Raw genomic sequence first — 24,641 nt, 5'->3', positions numbered from 1 at the left:
GTTCTCAAGTTTTTAGACTTAAAATCAGGCTTCCCCCCCACACACAGACATTCTAGAATAGAGTAGCTAAAGAGGCACCATACATCTAAGAGATGAGCATTTAAAAACACTGATAGCCATGAGCTACAAGGTAAAAGCAAGTGTTAGTAAGAAAACTCTTAAGACAAAAACTGTACAGTGTTATAACTGGTGAATAAATTACTATTTCCCCCCACGCTTTACAATAAATTGTTTATACTCTGCATCACTATGCTAAATTTGTTCACATGCTGCCAATATAACAAACTCAATTTTTGGCTCAAGTTTAAATTATAAATCTAAAACAATACCAATTAACAATAATAATAATAGCTGGTGTTTATATGGTATTTTAAGGTGTGCAAAGTGCTTTATATGCATTATCATGCCTTTACTACTTCTACCTGGGTGAGTTTGGGGCATGTCATTTACCTTCATGGATTTCAATTACCTCACATGCAAAATGAAGAGGTTGGAATAGACAACCTCTAGGACAGTGATGGTGAATCTTTTAAAGAATGAATGTATAAACTGCAACCCTCACATTGCATGTAAGCTCATGGCCCTACCCCAGACAGGGGAGGGAGGAAGCTTTCCCATTGGGCTGCTGGGCAGAGGGGCAGGTGATGGGAAAAATGTCCTCAGGTGCATGTGGAGAGGGGCAGAGGGGTATCCCCCTCCAGCTGATGTGTCATAGGTTCGCCAAGACGGCTCTAGGGTCTTCTCACTAAATATCTATAATCTTATGATCTCATTTCATCCTCACAATTTAGTGAACTATTATTGTTGTTGCTATTATTATCCTTATTTACAGGTGAGGAAACTGAGGCAAATGAAAACTAAATGATTTACCTATGGACACACAGTTAGTAAATGTGTGGACTAGATTTGAATTTATGTCCTACTGACTCAATTGTAGCACTCTCTCAATTGTAACATTCTACTTTCTGATACAAAATAATTATTTTTATTATGAAACTTTAAAAAGCCTTTCTTGTTTTATAGAAAAGTTTCTTAATCTGAGGCTTTTGAATCTGTTTTATATTTTGATAACTTAGTTTCAATATAATTAATCTCTTTGGTAATCTTATGCATTTAAGAATATTACTAGGAGAAAAGATTCACTAGCTTGTTAAAGGATTCCATGATATCAAAAAAGTTAGGAAGTCCTGTTTTAAAAGAACATATTCTGAATTTCTCTGAGAAAGTGTTAAGATAAACATTGATATTATGGTAGAGTTGATATTTTAACACCAGATTCTTAGAGTTTTTATTCATTATTATAGTATTTTTTCCTGCTGCCTCTGCTCCAACTATGATATTAAATTCCATCCCCTCTAATATATTTCCTTGAGTCCAAAGTATGTCATCTTATGTTCCCTACTTTAATTCCCATCCCAATTATACTGCTCTGGCCACTAGTTCTTACCTGGATCTGGGCCTCTGCATCTCTTACAGATATACTCAGGGAGCTCACTGTTGAGCCAGAGCATGGTCTCTTCTCTTGCCTCAGGATTTCTGGACCAGCACTGAAGGAATGCCTCATTTGGCCCTGGTCCATCAAATGCTGTGGACGCTGGAGAAGTGGTGAGTCTGGTCCCCTGGAGCCCAGTTGCTCTCCTTTCTTTTCCATCTTGATGTCTTTAGCAAATGGGACCAGGTTATGTTGCTGCTGCTTCCTCTTCTTGTACTCAGTCATCAACTTTGAAATAGTCTTGTCAGTGGCCATGGTATAGATCTTGTTCCCTGCACTCTCCCACCACTCTTTCTTCCTGCTTTGATCTTTCCTCTCTCCTTTGGGACTGGAGGGCAGCTCTGACATATCCCCAATGTTTCCCTTTGGAGTCAAAGCATCAGTCACATGATCCCTTGATTGACTTCGGTCATCCTCCGAAGGTGTATCCTTCCCTGAAAACCCTCCTGTGGATGGGGTGGATGACTCAGACTGGAAGGAGGGGAGAATGAAGAAAGGATCACTCTTGAAGGTAGGAGGTTCCTCCACATTATTTTCCAGATCCAAGTGCATTTGGATATAATTGTTGCACAGTTCCATGCAGAGCTTATGAAGCCTTTTGACTAACCACACCCAGTCTGCGTTGCTGACTGGTTGGACACTCAGAGAGGGTATTCTAGACCGCCACTGTCTCTTCTCTTTCCCCCGTGGAGGGCTGACCTGTGCTGTCTCCTCAAAAATATCTTCATCCTCTGATGAACACTGCTGAGAAGAATCTGTACTTCTTTCATCATCTTCAAAAAGGACTTTCTTTACCTGCTCAGCAGTGATATTCTCCTGGTTGGTCAAGACAGCACAGACCAGGGCATGAAAGTAGATGTTAAAGCTCATTGCTGACTGGCGGTATAGGTTGGCTGCCCCTCCAATGCCAGATACTTTCTTCAGAAGGCATTTCAATCCTGGGCTCGTGTCAAACTCTCTGGCTGTCCTATAGGAGTCCAAGAGCAAGTCAAAGATGACGGCCAAGTTCTGCATGGAGATATACCTGAGGAAACCAGCTAACTTGTTTTCTGGCACTTGAACTGTCTTCTCTTCCCCTTGGGAGGGGCCTTTGACAAACTCTTCTAACAAGATATCGTATAAGTTCTGGAGCAGTACTTGATGAGACAATAAGCTCACCACAATTTCCCTGAAAGAGACACTTCAAAGAAAAAGAAAGAAAGAAATTAGTAGTCCATTCATCTTTCACAAAGGACTTCAATATGATTACATTGCAATAACTGCTACAGTTAGCTACATTCTAATGCTTTCCTTTCGATGTTATGACTTTTTAAATGCGTAAATTCATTCTAATGAAGTTTAATGGAAGCTCAGACACATATGATTATATTTAGAAGTTGAGGATTAACATAAACCAGGATGCTGAATACCAATGATCATCAATGTCTTAGGAGGCTAATAAAGCTGCCGATTCTAATTAATAATTTAGAGTAGTGACTCCAAATATTGCACAACTGAGACCATGCTCCAATCAGAGAACAACTGTCACAATGAGCTCTTAAATTATGGCAAAGATTGATGTTTGTTCCCATAGATTCTGCTTTGCTCATTTCAAACCTTTTACCATGAGTTGGTGCACATACCCATAAACAACCTCAATTAATCAACAAGCATTTATTACGTGCTTTTTGTGTGCTAGGTACTAAGAATACAAGTATTGTTATGGTAGAAATTACAGAAATAGAAATGAATTTAAGTGTAGTTAAAAAAGGTGGCTTGCAGAGGCTAACATGACCACATGCTATGAACTCTAGAGAAAGATTCTGAAATGTGGGAGGAGAGATTTTGAAGGAGCAATGGCCAACTGAGCTCTTCCTGTCTGGGAGTTGAGAGAAGAAGGAACTGAACTCTGTTAAGCTGCTTTACCAAGCCTGTTGGTGAGAGAAGGGAAACCTTTTGATTGCCTTTGGGAGGACTTTTTTTCACAAAAAAGAAATATACCTGAAGAAGATTCTACATACTCTACATACAAAGAACACCATTGTCCAGAGTCCGTTGCTGGTGTGAGGGCTGATGGGTCAACCTCAGGCCTGGCCCAGCTGGTTTGAACTCAGACATCTAGAATTCATTCTTCTTCATCTTGAAACCTGTCACATCTTGATAAACCAACCAGGGAGGATTCATGGTGTCAGGAAGAATAGAGAGGACTTTGGGGATATTAACCAGAAGCAAGGAGCATCAAGATCAAGAAGGCTTCACCTTGTGGTGAATGTAGAGGGAAGAAGGTAGTGAGAGTGTTTAGGGCATTCTCGTTCCTAAATCCTCCCTGCCTACATTTTGTTTTACCAATAAACCTGTTAGTTTTTTCATCAACTCTGACCCAGTGTGGTAAGGCCCAACTGCCTTACTGTACTAAAAGGGGACTGAGGTATCCCTTGCTGGATTTCAACATCCATACACCTCAGTGTATCCTACTCAGTACAAAGAATGAAACAATCCCTTTTCTCAAGGTGCTATTATTTCAATGGGGGAAATAGTTTCCGTCTACAAAAGGAGACAGACTAATGATCTCTAAGATCCCTTCCAGCTCTAAATCTATGATCCTAAGAGAATAAAAATAAAATCAACAGAACTTGTGAATTCAATGAACTAATATGCATGACAAAAATTAAGGGATGATCCTTCCACACATTCAAAGGCAGCAGAGTATTCTTGTGACTTTTGTCTGCTAGTGCCTCAGGGGAAAATATAATTCCATGCCAATGATATAATGAATAATAAGACTCAGACAAGTCTTACGTATTAATTGTTCTATCATTTAAGAAATCATAATGAAGTAAATGCAGAGTTTGGTAATGAACAAAGAAAAGCTCAAAAGGTTAGCTAAAAATAAATGTCCCTCTATCCTCACAGCCAGAGAGGCTCTGAGACAAAAAGTCTAAAATACTGCAGAGGCTTTAATAAAATATCATGAAATGCTCAAGCTCAGGAACTAGGAAATCAATGCTAAACCTGATAAGAGCTAAGATTGCCTGTTGGAACATCATCTAAGCTATCAAAAACAGATTACTTCCCATAAAGATACAGAGGAAATGGCTCTCATTGGGGAAGATCATGAAGCTCTGTTCACTACACTCTGTCAAAGCCTCAGGTCAAGGAAGTGGAATATCAAGATGAGAGCTGGCATTGACTAAGTTTGATTTCTGAAGGTCGAATTCTTAATTGTCAAAAAGATAACTGAGTTTCAGACATATTTCCTGAAGTAGAAACCTTAGCCACCATTTTCATAATTAGATGAGATGTAATTCAAAGACAAGTATGAGTCATAGACAATCATTAAAAAATAATATATTTTTTCTTCTTAAGGGGTTAATAAATAAATCTTGAAATGATCTATTTTATAATAAATGGACACTCCCATTAATTTAGAGTCCTGCTTAATGATGTAAAATTAACAAATAAAAAGGAGGGAAGGGGAGGAAACATATTTAGAATAAATACATATTTCAAAGCTACAGAGAAAAAGGAAAGAAAATAATTTTTGTCATGTAGCCAACTCATTCACATCTACGGTGAATGTAAAATCTCAATACTTTTGAATTTTCACTTTTCTAAACCTTTTATCAAAGCTGCTACAAAGAGGTAAAGCTGATTGGATTAAATTTCACTTTCTCTGTCATGTAAGGTCAATGAATAATAGACTGGATAAGTGATTGAATAACTGAATTTAGTGAATAATAAAAAATTGCCTTAAAACACATTAATGGCCATATTAGAAAGGGCATATGACTATACTATTAAGTGTATTATGAAATCCTTTTAAGAGAGAAACTGAAATAAAAATGTCCTCTAATTTCTTGAATCTATATTAACAACTGTATTAAGAGGAAGCAATATGTAAGAGCCAACTTTGAAACCAGGAAGACTTGGATTCAAGTTCTGACTCTGATATACTTGGCTTTGTGACTGAAATTCCCAGTGACAACTTATAACTTGCTAAGACTGTAAATTATAGAGAAGGCAACTTGAATTGGTAAAGGGAGTTTCCTTACCCAGGAGTCCCCAATTTCAGTTTACTTTTTACTTTATTCTTTAAAAATTTGTTTTCTAATCTCGTTCTTTCTATCTCAATAACAGCTCTAAGACAGAATGGTAAGGGCTAGGCAGCTGGTATTAAATTATTTATTTGCCTGAGTACACAGAGCTAGGATGTGCCCGAGGCCAGATTTGAATCCAGGTCCTCCTGACTCCAGTCCTAGTGCTCTAGCTACCCAGCTACCACCCCTCTAATATATTTCATACCAATACTTTTGCCAAGAAAAAAATTTTTTAATAAGAACTTGACAAAGAAAAATATTTCCATATGCTAAGAAAAATACGAAAAGTAAAGTATATGTAAAACTCGACTCTATTACTACTTAGTCTTTTTACATATATATTAAAACTAACAGAGTACTATCAACATTGCTCTGTGTCTCTTTCTGAATGTCCTTCTTGTCAAGAAAATATAAATGTGTACATAGGATATTTGTGTTGTCTATGTAAGCGGTATATACATTCACAGAGATTTGTCCAAGGAGGTGTAAAATCATATCTCTCCTAAATATTGCTAATCTAGAGGAAATAATTTTTGAGTTCAAGCTACATTCTTGATGATTATCTTTTTATGGGGAAGGTATATCCAAAGTATATCCAAAAAGCTTAACTCCCTTCTCTCCAAATTCCAAGTACACAAAGACCATCACAAATAGTGAATAGAGAACAAACCATGCTAACAGCAAGCAGAAATCAGAGAAATTATGCAGATTTTGAATAAACAGAATGGAATGATCTCTCCCAATGGAGAAGAGATATTTTATTTTATTTTTAAAACCTTACCTTCCATCTTGGAATCAATACTGTGTATTGGTTCCAAGTCAGAAGAGAAGTAAGGGCTAAGCAATGGGGGTTAAGTGACTTGCCCAGGATCGCACAGCTGGGAAGTATCTGAGGTCAGATTTGAACCTAGGACCTCTCATCTCTAGGCCTAGCTCTCAATCCACTGAGCAACTCAGCTGCCCCTGGAAAGAGATATTTCAGCTTAACCAAGAGTAGTATTTCATCTCACCCAAGGGGAAATTCCCTAAAGTCTCTAGAGAAGTTCTTGGAAATTAGGAATATGTTAAGGTACTGGCTCCTTTACTTGTCTGCTTCTTTCCGATTTCTTTTTTCTATCCTTTAAAAAAATTATTAATTTTTTTGTTCATTAAATTAAAATTCTCAGGTATCTCCTTCCTTCCCCTTGATGAAGAGGACTAATTGACTTCTAATGGCCATTTCAATTCTTATGGTAATTCTAGTGGTTTAAAGGGAAGAAAAAAATTATCACTCTTAGAAAAAGAATGGAGAAAATGGAGAAAAGATTATGTTTTTTCACTTGACCCAGTAGTCACAGAGGCAAAAACAGTTCTTTAAATTCTCTAAGAATTCATAGGTAAACTTTGGACAATAGAGAAGGCATCAATTATAAATATAAGTTAATAAAATGAAATGAAATAAGCAAGACATAGTTTATGCAATAGTTATATATATTTATATATATAATTTTTATATATTTCTGATTTATTTCAATTTATCAGTTCTTTCTCTGGAGGTGAATATAACAAGTCATTCTTCAAAGAATATTTCTGTTGCTGTATATAATGTTGTATTGGTTCTGCTCATTTCATTCTTCAGAATTTCATGTCGGTCTTTTCATGTTTTTTTAAAAATATCAACTTGCTCATTATTTCTTATGGTACAGTAGTTTTAGACCACAATCATTTGCCACAATTTGTTTTTCCCACCAAGAGACTCTTCCCAAAGAGGACCTGAAAATGCATGACCTCTTGAAGTTTGGAAAAAGAAAAGCTTTCTTCTTCCAAGACCAAGACAACTCCTCCCTTTGCATAGGCAGAGAGCACTGAGTAATCATTTTCTCCAAAGAGGAAAGTCATGCAAGTGAATTAGGCTTGAAACTTGGGTTATAGATAAATTTTGTGCCTGGTTATATGATATATGTAGGTGTTACACCCCCATAATAATTATAAAAGCTAACATAAGGTTTTAAGGTTTGCAAAGAACTTCACATACATTCTCTTATTTGAACTACAATGCTTATGATGCAGATACCACCTCCAGGTAATTTAAGCTTCTCCTTCCTCCACCCCCAAAGTTTGACTGTTAGAGAAGTCAGAGAATTTTAAGAACTGTCTTGGCCTCTGTGATCAATGGATCTAGCCATAGCATTTTCCTCATTCTCATTCTAATTTAATGGTACAAGTGATCTTTTTATTTCCTTCCCTTGCTCCCACTAGAATCACCATAAGAGTTGAAAGGGCCCTTACAAGTCACTTATTCTGATCTATCTGAAATAATCTTTCCTACAATATCTCTAATAAGTTCTAGTGTCTTTGTAGATCTTTAGCAATGACAAACTTCTACTTCCTGAAGTGGTATAGTCTATTTTTTAGAGAGCTCTGATTATCAGTGAAGTTATTTCTTATAGTGAGCTAAAATCTGTCCTCTCCCAAATTCTACCCAGTTGTCCTTTTTTCTATGCTATGGGACTCCATCATTCAAAATATTCTACGAGCCACTATATGTTTTTTCAAGCCCTCCTTACACCTCTTTCTAGAGGGTTTACCAAAACTAGATGGGCAAGAGGGACAGTTAAAGGAGGAGGTGCTGGACATGGTCACTCACACTGATTTTGGGTGGGGAATTTATAGGTACCTCTTGGCATAAACAGTCCTTTGTGGTTCAGCTGAAGTGGCACATATGCCTTGTGGGAAAAAAGAATACTAAATAAAGAGGAATAAAAGAGATAGGGAGATGTCTGTGCAAAAAATCTTTGCATTCATCTTCAAATATATGCAACATTTTTTGAGCCTAAAGGCATTGTTTATGTTTAGGATGCATTCCATCCTTACCTCTTAAAGTTCATTCCTTTCTTCAAGTGACAGCCCAAGTCCCACCTTCTATATAAAGTCTTTCCTGGTCCCTCTAGCTTGAATACTTCCATACCAAATTACTTTGTACTTAAGGACTTTGTTTAGGCAGCTACATTACAAAGTGGCTAAATCTCTGGGACTGGAATCAGGAAGACCTCAGCCTCACACCTTTACAAACTATGTGATCCTGATTAAATCATTTAACCTCTTTCTCTGCCTTAGTTTTTTCATCTGTAAAATGGGGGAAATTGCAGCATTTACCTCCTATGGTTAGGAAGAAGATAAAATGAGATAATATTTACAAAGTGGTTTTGGAAATCCTAAAGTACCATATAAATGCTAGCTATAATTCTTTTTAAAAAATTCTTACCTTTCATTTCAAAATCAGTATTGTGCATTGATTACAAAGCAGAATAACAGCAAGGGCTAGGCAATGGGGATTATGTGACTTGCTTGGGGGTCACACAGGTGGGAAGTGTTTGAAGCCAAATTGGAACTGAGGACCTCTCATCTTTAGGTCTGACTCTCAATCCATTAAGCTACCTATGTGCCCTCTATATTTATTCTTTATTTTTTATATCTATACTTGTTGCCTTCCCCATTCGATCATAAGCTTCTTGAAATAGGATGTATTTCCTTCATTGTATGCCCAGCACCTAGTTCAACTGTTGGCATGTGGTACTTAAGAAATGCTTGTGGACTGATTTTCTTTAAATTGCTCTTATGTGGTACATCAGTTAGTTATAGAATAGTTCTTTTAAGTCAAGGTCACAGGTTCCATTTGATTCATCTGACTTTGCTCCTTAACCCTGACCAACTGTTTCACAAACATTTGCTGGTGGTTGTCAAGGACACCAGTTGAGAGAATGTGGTGGGACCAAGTATAATAAATCTATAACCCTTACATGAAAAGAAACTCAAATGCTCAGGTTTAAGAGCATCTTCTTCATTTATCATTCACAGATTTTCCAGGCCACAAATGAAAATGGATAAAAGCAGAAGAGTAAAAATATGAAGCATTTTGTTAAAAAGAATAAATGTTTTAGATAGGAAAAACCCTAATCACCTCTTTGCCAAATTGCACCATAAAGTGATTTCTATCTTTAATTCCCAAACTGGTACAATCTGGGATTTCTTGTCTAGATTATAGCATGTATATGAGATTGGAATACATTTGTTTTCTTATCCAGATCTATAAGCTCTCTCATCTTTTCAAGAGTCACCTTTTTTTTTTTAAACCCTTACCTTCCGTCTTGGAGTCAATACTGTGTATTGGCTCCAAGGCAGAAGAGTGGTAAGGGCTAGGCAATGGGGGTCAAGTGACTTGCCCAGGGTCACACAGCTGGGAAGTGGCTGAGGCCAGATTTGAACCTAGGACCTCCCGCCTCTAGGGCTGACTCTTAATCCACTGAGCTACCCAGCTGCCCCCTAAGAGTCACCTTTACTTACCTTTTCTTGGTGTGCCCATTTGGCTTCTCATCAGGAGGCAGCTCAATGATCAGTTGACAGGATTGGGCATGATCGAAGTTGTTTGGAGTCTTTGGTGAGCACTGAGTGTCTAACATGAAAACCTGCAAGGAACAAACCAGCCCAAATAGATGACTCAATTCTTCCATCTCTTAGCAGAGTTCAATACACAGCAATAATGTTGATGCTTGTCCAATACAATCAAGAATTGCTAAAAGAATATCTACTTAAGGAAAGGTCTTCTCTATAGCTGATTTCTGTCAATTAAAACAACCTAATGGGCCCCTGAAAAGGTTGCAGCTGCTTCTCATCATTCATTCAACAGAGAAATGAAAAAATGAGTCAGGAAGAATTCTTTATTTGTTGAGTGAGAAGCACTGCACTTAATGCTGGGGAAAATGATCATAGGAGAAGATATCATTCCATCTTTGCTTTATTTTATTTTTTTCAAGTTATCCCTCTCCCCTCTTTCCAGGCTTCCTCTTAAAAGGTTCTTTAAAGACAAAACACTTCAGATAGAGGCCTAGTGATCAACAGCATGTCCATCACCTAATTATTAAGCTAGCAAAATGTAAAGTAGCCTACTTACAGAGACTCAAGGTGCTGAGGCAGCTAAGTGGCTCAATGGATAGAGTGTTGAGTCTAGAGTCAGGAAGACTGGGATTTAAATATGGCTTTAGATGCTCACTAGCTGTGTAACCCTGGAAAATTCACTTAACTTTTGTTTGCCTTAATCTGCCAAAGAAGAAAATGGCAAATCCCTAGAGTATTTTTGCCAAGAAAATGCTAAATTGGACCAAAAAGAGGTGGACATGCCTGAAAAGCCATTGAACAGCAAGGGATATAACAGGAATATGTGAAGTCAAGAATAGTTGAAAAACCAACAGATGTCTTTATAAGGTAGGCTACAGTTTTGTCCCTACAAATTATGAGACATAGCAAGCCCAGCACCTGGTTAAAAAAAAATTAAGTATAGACAATGATAAAACATTTCTCTCTCCTATCTGGATTCTACCTGAAGTCAGCATGTTATAGCTCAGCTAAAGGAAAAAGGGAATTCAGGGAGTGAATTCAAAGGGGGGGGGGGGTAAATATGTGTGCTGTGGAAAGACTCAGGAGAATCAGCCATGTGGGAATTAGAGGATGTTTATGTCCTGGAGACTCTACCACATAGGAAGGTAGAGCATAAAAGTTTCATTGCTGTAGGCACAGCATTACATAAGTTAAATAACTACAAGCAACCTAACAAGCATATTAAAAATATCCAGGATCACCCATATTTTTAAAGGAAAAACTAAATGAGATACAGATGGAAGTAGACATCAAAATAATAATAGCAGTGGACTTTAATTTTCCTTTCTCAGAACTAGATCAATCTAAACTCCCCCCAAAATAAATCAGAAAGAAGTTAAAGAGATGAACAGAACCTTAGATGAGTTAAATAAGACAGATATCTGAAAATCCTCCCCCTACACTTCCATGAAGTTTGTCAAAGATCTAAGCCTGAGAAACACATAATCAAAACATAGTTTCTGGTGGGAGAACAATGGCTCAAACAGGATAAATATTATGCAAAAGTCTTACTTTAACACTCATTATACTATGGAGACAATCCTGCATCTCTGAGGGGTTATGGTTCTGGAACAAAACTTCCACTGGGTATGACCAAGCTGTAAAGACTTATTTTGGGAAGAGAATGGTTCTGGCAACAGATTGTCTGTTGCCTAAGTACCAATCCAACAAAATATGGTCAGATGGTAAAGTGATCATATTAAATGCTGATAGGAATATGGAGAAACATCTAATATTTCATTGCTTGAGCAGCTGTGATTTTTTTTTTTTTAGAAAACAAGATAGGCAAATGCATTAAGAGCTGTAAAGCTGACTTAGAAATTGAGTATTAGGGTCAGGGCATAAGAGCATTATTGAGAGGGTAAAAAGTTGTGTATATATGAAAATATTCATGGAAGTTTTGTTTTCTAAGACAAAATAACTGGAAATAACACAAATGCAACAAATGGAAGAAATGGCTGAATGGTCGTGACATTTGAATGTAGAAGACTATAATATGCTATTAGAAATGACAAATATTGGAAGTATTAAAAAATAAGGCAAATCTATGAAGAGATAAAAAGACAAGAAAAGAGAGTAAGTATAATACATGCTATGATTACATTGAAAAAAAATAACAGCTATAAAATCAAGAGAAAAAAGTATCCAAGTAAAACAAAGCCAAAGCAGAGGATGTTTATATTAGCATGTCTATATATTTTTTAATGTATTTATTAAGTTAAAATTTTTTTGGTGATGGTGGTGATTACTATATATAATTTAAAAACTTAAAACACCCAGAGTGGGAGATTCTGGATCTCCATAGATTTGACAGATTCTTTATTCATTGTGGGGTATGTTTATCACCAACCTACACATCATCTCTGTAGGGAAAAGGGAAAGAAAGTGGAGGCTTATAGTCCTTTACAGTGCTCTAATACTTACTTGGGTTTAAGAAAGCTAACAGCAGCCTCCAAAGACATCCTACTCCACTTTGAAAAAATTATTTAAATGTTCAGCTACAGTTACCTATTTGGACAATCTGTGCTGTGGAGAGAGGAAGGCTTTTCCTTCCTTTTAGAAATGATTTAGTCTTTGCTAAAAAAAAGTTTATAGCTGCTTTTGCCAGCCTGGCTTGTCTGGTGCTGATGCTTTTCAGCTATTCATTCAGAATTGTACTGTCCAACATCTGAAAATGATCTTTGGAGAATACTCCCAACTTTCCTGTGTACAGTTACCTAATGCCAGGCACTCACAGCATGGGTCTAGCTCAAGATGGGTACATAGAAGATGCTATTAGCTCCATTTTGGGGGCCCTCAGGTTGGTTTTGAAGGCTGATGCCAACTTGATGAAAAACTCATTTATGCCAGCATTCCAAAAAATAGTCTAAAACTTTGATCAGTTCTTCACTTACTGGTGAACTACTCAATCATAGAATCTTAGAGAAGGAGCAGTCAAGGAAAAAGGCATGTAAGTAATTTAATGCTAAGTTATCTAGTGCTAAGTGCTGGAGATGCAAAGAAAGGTAAAAGGTACTCTCTTCTCTAAAGAAACTTACATTGAAAACAGGAAGGAATGATGGAAGTTTCTAGTCTACTCTCCTAATACAGATATGATGTCTACAAAAAGGGTTTTTAACTTGGGGTCCATGAATTTTTTTAAACCCTTACCTTCATCTTAGAGTGTATTTGTTCCAAGGCAAAAGAGCAGTAAGGGCTAGGCAATGGGGGTTAAGTGACTTGCTCAGGGTCACACAATAAGGAATTATCTGAATCTAGATTTGAATACAAGACTTCCTGTCTCTAGGAGCCTAGCTCTCACTCCACTGATTATATATTAATAATTATTTTCCCCTGAGGTTCATTAATTAAAAATACATTTTGATGATAAATCAATATATTTAATTTTTCTTTTTAATCTTATGTATATTATAATGTAAAACCATTATTCTGAGAAGAGGTTGGTAGGTTTTACCAAAATGCCAAATGGGTCTAGGATGCCAAAAAATTAAGAAATGTCCTTGAAAAGTGGTCATTTAGCAAGCAGAGATAGAGAATTCATATCTCAAGAGGCAACTTATTTCATTTTAAATTTATTTGTTTAAAAATGTTTTTTTTTTCTCCTGGAGTCATTCTTCAGTGTTACTAGTCATTATGCAGATAACCAATGAAGAACAAGGCCTATTCATGGGTTATTTTAAGATCTTGCTATTTGATCAGTCCACCAGTTTTCTGTTGCTATAGTTCATAATGTTTTTCATATATAATTCTTCATTGGCAACATGGGGACAGAGTAATCACACCCACAACACACCTCTGTATTGCTTCTGCATGACTCTCAACTTTAATTCTTTGGAAATGGGGGGGGAAGGGGGGCTTCATGATCAGTGAAATACAACATGATCAGAAGAATACTGTCTGTTGACCCTTACGCTCCTAGGGGCTCACCACACTGGTGGTGAAATTGATAAGGATACCTAATTGGTTTAGCCACACTGAATCTCAGCACTCTTGGACTCAAATGATCCATCAGCATCAGGTACTACAGATATTTGCCATCTTCCTTGGTACCCATGTTCTTTATACAGCATTTTACTTCCATTTATTTTATGCTTTTTATTAGTTTTAAACTCTATAAGAGCAGGAATATTATCTTTAGCCCTTTTAGGGCTAAGCAGACACTAGTACTCAGAATCATAGATTTAAAGGGATTTTTAGCAATTGCATAGTTCATACTTCACTTTGCAGAGGAAGAATGTGAGACCTAGTGAGGTTAAATGACTTTCCCCCCTGTGACATGGATAAAAAGCAATAATAGGGCAGTGACTTAAATTTTGGTCCTCTGACTCCATGTCTGGGTCTCTTTGCCTCTGTTTTTCTTCTTATATTTAAAAACACTATCATTACCAGACCTACATTAGTCTGGATGACTTTTTCCTTAATTTTTCATTATGATGATCATTATATGTTCACTTGGAACATATTTCCAGAAGTCTAGAAATAAAAACCAAGTCCCCAAACAAAAGAAGTGTCTTCAATCCTAGGGGAATTGATGGGGTGGATTCATGACTTTACACAATCCTATTTCACACCATATAATAAGAAAATGAAAAATCAAGAGAAACATATCCATACTGGTAAGGCCAACCATACCACCATTATGTAACCCTGGGATAGGGTTGGACTAGACCAATTTGCTTAGTAGCTGCCAAAAGTCCATATAAAAAAATATAAAATTCTTTAATTAAGTCAACAGACACAATTAGACAAGAGAGAACTCATCTGTCATATTGGATTTTGAAGTAAAGTCTATTAGTGGTCTGTTGAGTTTGCTACTAGTGAGGAGAGCCAGTAATTGAGACAAGATGATTCTGGCTAGGATTTTACTAAGGAAAAGTAGACAGAGGCTTAGATGGTTGTTGCAATAAGCTTTCTCAGCCTTTCTTCTGGACATTTAATTGTTACAAGTATCCTAGATGGAGAATGGCTGCTTTGCTTGTCCTCAATATTGAGCCTCCTTTCATGCACTCAGGCTACCACACCACCCTCTATCTTCTCTGGAAGAAGCCCACAGTACTTACTTGTTGTGCCATGGCTCGGATCCGCCAGTACTCTGCCTCAGCACTAGGAGAAGAAGAGGGGGCTGCCACTCTCACCTGGCAGCCATCACTACTGAAACTTTCATTTCCACTGTGGAAACAGCCCAATAGGTCCTATGGAGAGACATATCAGAATGTCATCAAGTGCAGTACTTGCTGGGAATCTCCTCTAGGGGCTTCTGTACTGATTCTAAGTAGTGTCATTTCACCTGGCCAAACAAATTACAAATCCTTTCCAGTAATTTTAGCTAATATAAAAAGACAATGAGTCAAGGCGAAGCATGCTCCAGGCAGAGGGTCTAAGCTCCCTCATAGGTCTGGGAACCTGTGGTTTGATGAGCTAGTCTCAAAAGTATGAGTAATTTCAAGATGATCACCTGCAGAAAAATAAATTTGGTATGGTACAGAGAAAAGAGTCAGGAGTCAGTATTTGGAGTCAGGAGATCAAAATTCAAATTCAAAATTCAAGTTCATCCCCTTATCACATTGGGTAAGTCATTTAACCTCTCTGGGTCTCAGTTTATTCATCTATAAAATAAGTGAAAATAAGAATAACCCTTTCTTATAACTCTTTCAGCTTTAAATTTACCTTCACTGGTTTAAGTGTGGCAGAGAATGCATCTTGCAGTGCACAACACGCAAGCCTCCACATTTCTTCAGTGAAAACAGGTCCTGCTGTTACAAGAACATACCTGCAAATGGAAATAAGGCCAGAAACAAGGTAAGTCTTTGAAGAGTTCTAGCCAATATCTCAACACATCGGATAACTTTAGGGAGCTTAACTGACAAATCACAGCACTATTTTCTTCTCTGGGAGTTCATTCTTTTCATCTTTCTTCAAGTATACTCAGGCCTCCACTGAACTGAAAAAAGGTTATCACTTGACTCTGCTTGCCCCTTAGACATTTATCTATTCCTTTCAGTGCTAAACATAGTGAATGAGGTATCTATAGATATTGTACTTTCTATTGAGCCAATTTCTCTTCATGCTATCTCTTTTTATTAATTCTTTTATTATTAATTGAGAAAAAAATTGTAAAACACTTAACATTGCCTGGCACATAGTAGGTATTTACTACTTATTCCCTCCCTCTGTACTTTCCTTCCTTCCTTCCTTCTGCACGGCACAGGCATTTACTAAGTGCTTATTAAATTGAACAGGCATTTAGTATTTATTGATTGACTAATCACTAGAGATGGCAAATAATTATTAATATATAGTCATTTTTCTTTATAGCAATGAATTGATTATTCCTTCTATTCCTTCAATAAATCTTTTTCTCCTCTTATTTTTCATGTGGAATATCTTATTTGGAGTAGAAACTACTTTTCTTACCGAATACAAGAACAGCCAACTCTGGAGATAGTTTCTGTTGGTTTGGCCACACATGCTACCAGTAATTCGAAGAGATCTTTTAGCATTGAGTTGATCATATTTTCATACCTAATATCTATAGGACAAAAATACCACACTTTCACTCAATAGCACTGGAATAATACATCATGGTGAGAAAAACATACACAAATGACCACTTACAGGAAGAAAGAAGGAAGAGACAGACAAAGGAGGGAAATATGCATATAAGAAAAGAAGAAAGTGAATAGGGCAATGAAAAGAAGTTACTACCTATAAAAGTGAAATTAGATAATCAGAATTTGGCATTTTTATTTATTTCTTTATTTGTTCTACTTCTAGATTTTTTGCAAAATTGTCTCTCTTAAAGCAAGGACATAGTCATTCAACACACAAAAAAGTCAAGTTCTGGAATTATATTAAACTTTTCCCCATTAGACTGTAATTCCATAAGAACAAGGACTTGCCTTAGATAGATAGATAGATAGTTATATAGACAAAAATAATTTATTAAGTACCTACTATGTGTTAGGCACTGTGCTAAGAACTAGAAAGACACAAATAACAGCAAGAGTGTTCCTACTCTCAAAGTTTATATTCTAATAAGAGAAGAAAAAACGTAAAAGGAAATTTAGTGCATGAATTCATTTTCCTTACAGGGCATAGTGCAAAATATAAACTCAATTAATATTTGTTAATTTCAATAACAGGAAGGCATTCAATATATTGCATTAAATTAAATTTCAAGTATAATCTCTATTTTTAAAAAATTAACCCTTAAGAACAAAAGATTTGGATTTATACATTTTCATTATTTTTGATATATAGATATCCCTTCCACATCACAACTTTCCCCCTCAATTCAGTTTTGATATATCATGGGTTGGCATAAAAAATTAAATAGCACTTTTTAAAAAATTTTGTGGAATCTGCAAATAATATGCAAAAGCCAGCAGGCAACACAGAAAAAGTTTAGAAACTATATAGCCTGTGACCAAATACTTACCCAGATCTTTTAATAAGGCACTATAAATAACCCACAAAAGAAAAAGAAAAAATTCAGGCTTCTTTGGTATGAAGGGAGGGCCAAAAATTTTTGTACAGATTTCCCATATTGAGGAAATAGTAATGTAGAAGGATAGCTGTATAGGATACACTTAAAGTCTGCTAATTTACTCTTAGTTGAATAGCTAAGCTTGCTTACACTAGTAGATTTGGTAGACATCTAGCCTTTCAATTTCAAAGTCTTCTATACTCCACCAGCTTTCCTAAGACCACCTTACTGACAAGCATGTCAAATCAATTTTTCTAGAAGTCCTTTGGGACTTCAGTTCTTGATCTCTTATTCTCCCATTAGAAATGAGGCTCCTGGGCATAATAATCTGCTCCTGTGTTCAAGGTGACCATTTCTGTGTGGCTGGCACATATAAATGTTCCACTTTGCATGAGCCACTGCCAAACTAAATGTTGCTTTCAATGTTGAGTCATACCAAACATTATAGAAATGTGTTAAAATCCTTTGGATGGCCAATTTCTTCATCCTACTCGGGAGACTAAAGTTTATAGAGATTTAATGACTTACCCAGGGTCACAAATCTAGTAAGTTTCTGAAGCAATAACTGAACCCAGATCTTCCTGTGTCCAAGTCCAGTGTTCTATCTCCTCAGCCATATTACTCTCTGCTGGCTTCCCTATGCCATTCTAATCTGGGTATGAAACTCCCCAGCTACTTTCCTCCTTTTTCTTGAATTATGCAATTCCCCTTAAAATTACTCCTAATTTTCCCAGAGCTGTACTTATATAAAATAGTTTTTATTTACATCTTTGTTCAGTATCCCCAGTGTGTTACCTTCATACAAAACCCATGTGGTTTAAGAAAAGGTTTTAGGTGACAATACTAATGTAAGACTCAGAATGAATGGTATTGAAAACAAAGATACAAATGGAGACTTACTACCTGAATGGATAAAGCTCTGGATATGTTCTACCACCAGTTCACAGGACAAACCAATGGCATGCTTGAAATTAGCTGAGGCAACATCCCAATAAGCATGGTCTTTATGGCTACGGCAGAGCCATAGGGACATCACAGGAAGGAGGAGATGTACAACTGCATATATTCCAAACCCTGGTCCTGAAAGAGAAATAGGATGTGTTTAGATTTTTGAGAGTAAATTCTAGCAAAACTAAAGATTTTTGCCTTCATTTGAAGTTGCTCACTTGGTTCATTATAAAACTGAAAATCAAGTTTCGTAGAGAATTCTGCGCCTGAGGGGAACAAATGAAAAATTTTAATGATACTATTCCAAAATTTTTGCTCATTGTCCAGAATTTTGAAGTTGGAAGTTACTTTTTCTGGTTAACTTGATCATTTAAGAAGTATTTATTAAGCTGTTACTATTTATATTTATGGGCAATAAGGTGACACAGTGGATAGAAAGCCTGGCCTGGAGTCGAGAAGGTTAAAATATGAGTTCAAATCTGGCTTCAGATAATTGCTAGCTGTGTGATCCTGGAAAAGTCATTTAATCCTGTTTCCCCCAGTCTTCTCATTTATAAAATGAGCTGAAGAAGAAAATAATAAATTATTTCAGTATCTTTGCTAAGAAAACCCCAAATGGAATCATGAAGAATCAGACATGACTGAAACAAGTGAACAAATTTACCTTCTTAAGTACACATATCTTCCAATTGAAAAAGCTTTGTTTTACATTTTGTAGCTAGCACAATATCCAGAAGATAGTAGGTGTTTAAAATATTTGCTGAAAGGAAAAACTGTGGGAGTATAAACACCAAAGAAAACCAACTGCTTGATTACATGGGTTGAGGGGATATGATTGGGGATGTAGACTCTAAATGAATATCCTAGTGCAAACATCAACAACATGGAAATAGGTTCTGATCAAGGACACATGTGATACCCAGTAGAATTGCGCATCGGGTATGGGAAGGGAGAGGGTAAATGAGAGAGGGAAAGAATATGATTCTTGTAACCAAAGAATAATGTTTTAAATTGATGAAATAATATAAAAATAAAAAAAAAATTTGCTGAAGGGGGAGCCAGGTGGTTCAATGGATTGAGAGGTAGACCTGGAGAGGGGAAGTCTTGGGTTCAAATTTGGCCTCAGATAATTCCTAGCTGGGTGACCTTGGCAAATCCCTTACCCTCTATTGCCCAGTCCTTCTTGCTCTTCCGCCTTGGAATCAATATACAGTATTGATTCTAAGATGAAAGGTAAGGGTTTTAAGAAAGATAAAAATAAACATTTGTTGAAAAGCAGATGACTATTATTTGGAGACTTAAGCAAGTTGTAGATATAATGGATTATTATTTGGCTCTGAGAAATGATGAATGTGACAAATGCAGACAGAGAAGCATAAGAAGACTTAGCTGAACCAATGCGAAGTTAAGTGAGCAGAATCAGAAAGACAATATGTACGGTAACTACCACAAAATCAGTGGAATGAATTGCAACAACAAGCAATAGAACAGAAACACTGTTCTAATGAGCAAACAGTTCAAAGAAGAGATATGAGAATGTTCCTCCTTCTCTTCTCTGCAGAAATGAGAGACTATGGGTGTGAAATAGTTTATATTTAATAAGGCGATGTGTTGGTTAGGTTTACTCATCCCCACCCCTATTTTATTATATGGGATGGCTGTTGGGGTTAGGGAGATTACACTGTAAAATGTCTAGGTGTTATAAAAACAAAAGAGAACATGTTTTTAAGCCTGTAATTAAATCGAATTACTATATGTACTTGACACCATTTATTTGGTTTACAAAGTAGGCTTTTAGGATTAAAATGGTTTCATGTGCAAAAAGAGATTTTATTTACAAAAATAAGCCAACATAAATGCAATAGCTAATTCAGTAGAATGTTTAGGTCATTGGATGGAAAGTCGCTTTTCTTTACTATTTAAAATGTTGGAAATTGGCTTCTTTTCAAGAAAAATTTGATATAATTTTTTAACTTAAGAATTACCCAACAGGTATAGATTATGGGATATTTTTGAGCTTGTAATGACAACAGAACTTTCAGTCTACTTCAGTGGTCTCTGTTCCTATTACATAGAATTATGTGAATGAGCAACATTGTCATGGGAAACTGATACTATACCAATCATGTTCTATCTCATTCTGAAAATTAATCAAGTTCAAAACATAGTCCCTATATGTCAGAGGTAGAATTTGAACCCAAGTACTTTGAAAATTCAGGCTAGTCTTGTAATAAAAATATTATATTCCTTTTCAAGAATTTCAAAAATAATTAATTAAAATAGGAAGCTAACATTTGGCAGTCAGAAGTGCATCCCTCATTGCTTTTATGAGTTGGTTTTCCCCATCAGATTGTCCAGCAGTGGCCTTTTTGCTTGTGTCCCAGTTCCTCTTTCTCTCTCTGTCCCTTTACTAAATGGGGTCTTCTTGCCACTTGTCCTGGGCTTAAAAATTATGGAACTTGCTCCTGACACAAAAATTGACAACTATAGTTCCAAATGGACAACAGTTTAGAAACATTAATACATCAGCTTTAGGTAATTTTGCAAGGCCAGCATCAGTGGGTATACTTTTCTAAAAGCCAATAACATAGAAAACATACATAAATAAACACAGATATTTACCGGGTACTTTGGTAACATCTCTCAAGAGCTCAAAGAGTAAATCCAAGGTAGGAGGTTGGTGCTGACGAGGACAATTGGATACAGCTGCAGTCAGCTGTTCCAGAAGGATGATCCAGACTTCTATAAGACCTAGAAACACAGAAATATACCAACTATTAAACATAGTAGGAACATTAAAAGGAATTGTATTCAGATTAGCAGAAGTTTAAGTTAAAACACTTATTAAGTATAAATGCATTGTAATCTATCATCTTTAAACATAGGCATAGTAGAATCTGTAAATCCTAAGATAGCAAAGTACATGAAATTTAATGTTTATTCCTTTATAGCTTTAAGTTTTAATACCTTAAAACTACACTAAGACTTTTAGAACATCCTATAGCCAGGGGAAAAAACATTGAAAGGAAGTCAAATTCAGAGTAATTGCAGTGACTAATCCTGGTCTCAGAGAAGAGATAATGAAGCACATTTCCTTTCCTATGTTAGAAGGCAGAATACTTCAGATAAATTCACTATTGGCTGGTTTTGCTTAATCTATGAAGGAAGATTAACTTATTTTCTATGTGTAGTGAGAACTAGAAATGATTGTGATATAAAAATAAAATTCATTTAAAATTTTATTTTTAAAGATCTGAGATATTTTTACACTTCAACAGAAGAAAAACAGTATGATGTAGTAGCCAAAAATGCCAATGGAATCTTATACTTCAATAGTAGAAGCCTAGCGTTTAGATTAAGGGCAGAGTGCTAACTACAGTTAGGTGATATATTGGATAGAGTGCTGGGCCTGGAGTCAGAAAGATTCCTTTTTGTGAGTTCAAATCTGGACTCAGGTAATTACTAGTTATATGACCCTGGGCAAATCACTTAACTCCGTTTGCCTCAGTTTCTTCATCTGTAAAATGAGATGGAGAAGGAAATGTCAAGTCACTCCAATATCCTTTCCAAGAAAATCCCAAATGGGGTCACAAAGTTAGATATGGTTGAAAATCAATAGCGTACTAAGTCTACTTTACTCTGATTATATTATATTTGAAAGATTGCCATCTTTTCTTCTAGGCATTACACTTTAGAAAGGCCACTGATAAACTATATAGTACTATGGAATGCTGACTAGAGTAGTGAAGAGGTGTGAAATCATGTCATTTGAACATTAGTCAAATGAACTGAGATCTTTAGCCTAGATAAAACACAAGGAATGTATTTTAAGAAGCTGTCATGTAGGAGCAGCTGGGTGGCTAAATGATAGAGAGCCAGACCTGGAGATGGGAGGTCCTGGATCCAAATCTGACCCTAGACACTTCCTAGCTGTGTAACTCTGGGCAAGTCACTTAATCTCAATTACCTAGCCCTTACTGTTCTTTCCTTTGAAACCAATATTTAACTGTTTTATTCTAAACAGAAAGTAAGAGTTCTTTTAAATGTTCTCATGTGGAGGAGGGATTATATTTTTTTGTTTGGTCTAAATATAAATTATAATAATGATAGGATTTGGTGAGAAAGATAATTAATTCAATTTTAGACTTAGAGTGTTTGAGAAGCCTACAGGACAGATGGTTAATAATTTAGTACTAGAGATAAGAGAAAGTAGACCTGGATAGATATACCTGGAAGTCATTTATATAGAGGTGATAGATGAACCTATGGGAGATAATAAGATCATTAAGAGATGAAATTTAGAAAGAAAAGAAGAGGGCCCAGAACCAAACCCTAGGATATAGTCATGCTCCATAACTAAGTATATACAAATAAATATTAAACTAGAAAGGTATCATGGTATAATAAAAGGTACACTGAATTTGGAATGAAAAGATCTGGGCTCAGAACCTTGCTTTGCCACTTATCATATTTGCGACCTTGAGCAAATCCATTTTCCCCATTCATGAAATATGGAATCTTTCTAGATAATTTCTATTGTGCCATCCAATGCTAAATCTATGATTGTTAAAAAACAGAATAGGCCACTGGTAAAAGAGGCACAAAAATCCAAAGAAGAGAAGAACTCCATGAAAAGCAGAATTAGCCAAATGGAAAAACAAACAAAAAGGTACTAAAGTGAAAAACTTCTTCAAGGACATAATTGACTCTTTGAAAGAAGAGGTACAAAAATTCTCTGAGGAAAAGAAGTTTTTACAAAGTAGAATTGACCAAATGGAAATGGAGATACAAAAGCTCATTCAAGAACATCATGCCTTAAAAATTAGATTTGGGCAAATGGAAACTAATGCCTCCATGAGACATAAAGAAACAATCAATCAAAAATTCAAAAGAATGAAAAGGTAGTAAAAGAAAATGTGAAATATCTCATAGGAAAAGCAACTGAACTAGAAATAAATCCAGGAAAGGCAATTTAAGAATTATTAGATTTCCTGAAAGCCATGATCCAAAAAAGATCTTAGATATCATCTTTCAAGAAATCATCAAGGAAAGCTGCCCTGATAATCTAGAACTAGAGGACAAAATAAAAATTGAAAGAAAACCCACTGATCATCTCCTAAAAGGATAACCCTTAGGAATATTGTAGTCAAATTCCAGAACTCCAAGATCATGGACAAAATATTGCAAAGAACAACAACAAAAAATTCAAATATTGTGGAGCTACAGTCAGGATAACACAAGACTTGGCAGCTTCTACATTAAAGGATAGGGGGGCCTGGAATATGATGTTCCATTGGGCAAAGGAGATAGGACCCAACAATCACTTACCCAGCACAATTGAGAATAATCCTTCAAGGGGGAAAATGGGTATTCAATGGAATAGAATACTTTCAAACATTCCTGATGAAAAGACCAGCTGAATGGGAAATTTGACTCCCAAATAAAAGACTTAAGAGAATCATTAAAAGAGAAACAGAAAAGAGAGATCATAAGATATTCAAGAAGGTTAAATTGCATATAACCCTACAAGCAGAGATGATTCTTGTGACTACAAAGAACTTTGTCATTATTAGGGCAATTAGAAGGAGTATATATAGACAGGGTGAGGGTGTGAGTTGAATATGATGGGACAATATAAAAATGTAATTAAAAATTGGGTATAAGAAAGAGGAATGCATTGAAAGAAGTGAGATGGGAAAAACAGAATGGGGCAAACTAATACACATAAAAGAGGTATGAAAGAATGTTCACAGTGGAGGGGAATACAGGGAAGATGGGGAGGACAGCATGTGAATGTTATTCTTACCAGAACTGGCTCAATGAGGGAAGAATATACACAATCAATTGGGGACAGAAAGTGTTTTTACCAGAAAGGAAAATAGGAGAGGAAGTGAATAAGAGAAGTAAGGGAAGAAATGATAGAAAAGAGGGAAAATCGGGGGAGGTGGAAGCCAGAAACTAAAAGGGAGGAAATAGGTTGGAGAGTAATATGCAGTAATCATAATAGAGCAAATTTTTTATAAGTCTCTCAAATAAAGGCCTCATTTCTCAAATACATGGAGAAATTAGTTGAATATAAGAATACAAGTCATTCCTCAGTTGATAAATGTCAAAGGACATGAAGAGACAGGTTCTCAGATGAAGTAATTAAAGCTCTCTATAGTCATGCAAAAAATGCTCTAAATCACTATTATTTAGAGAAATGCAAATGAAAACAACTCTGAGG

General features: G+C 36.1%; 1 protein-coding gene across 2 annotated transcripts in view; it reads right to left on the bottom strand.

Moving 5' to 3' along the window:
- ARFGEF3 (ARFGEF family member 3) overlaps positions 1–24,641 on the bottom strand; it is a 231,523-nt gene that overhangs the window by 10,176 nt on the left and 196,706 nt on the right. For both annotated transcript variants that reach the window (XM_001370224.4, XM_056818873.1), the window contains 7 exons: positions 21,038–21,166; positions 18,371–18,547; positions 16,396–16,510; positions 15,649–15,751; positions 15,042–15,173; positions 9,892–10,013; positions 1,448–2,672 (listed from right to left, as the gene is read on the bottom strand). In XM_001370224.4, coding sequence (XP_001370261.2) covers positions 1,448–2,672; positions 9,892–10,013; positions 15,042–15,173; positions 15,649–15,751; positions 16,396–16,510; positions 18,371–18,547; positions 21,038–21,166 — 2,003 coding nt within the window. The remainder of the gene's footprint in view (positions 1–1,447; positions 2,673–9,891; positions 10,014–15,041; positions 15,174–15,648; positions 15,752–16,395; positions 16,511–18,370; positions 18,548–21,037; positions 21,167–24,641) is intronic.

This window comes from Monodelphis domestica, chromosome 2 (genome assembly GCF_027887165.1).
Source record: "Monodelphis domestica isolate mMonDom1 chromosome 2, mMonDom1.pri, whole genome shotgun sequence".
Taxonomy (NCBI): Eukaryota; Metazoa; Chordata; class Mammalia; order Didelphimorphia; family Didelphidae; genus Monodelphis; species Monodelphis domestica.
The sequence above is the reverse complement of the archived record's forward strand: the minus strand, read 5'-3'. Positions and strand labels throughout refer to the sequence as shown.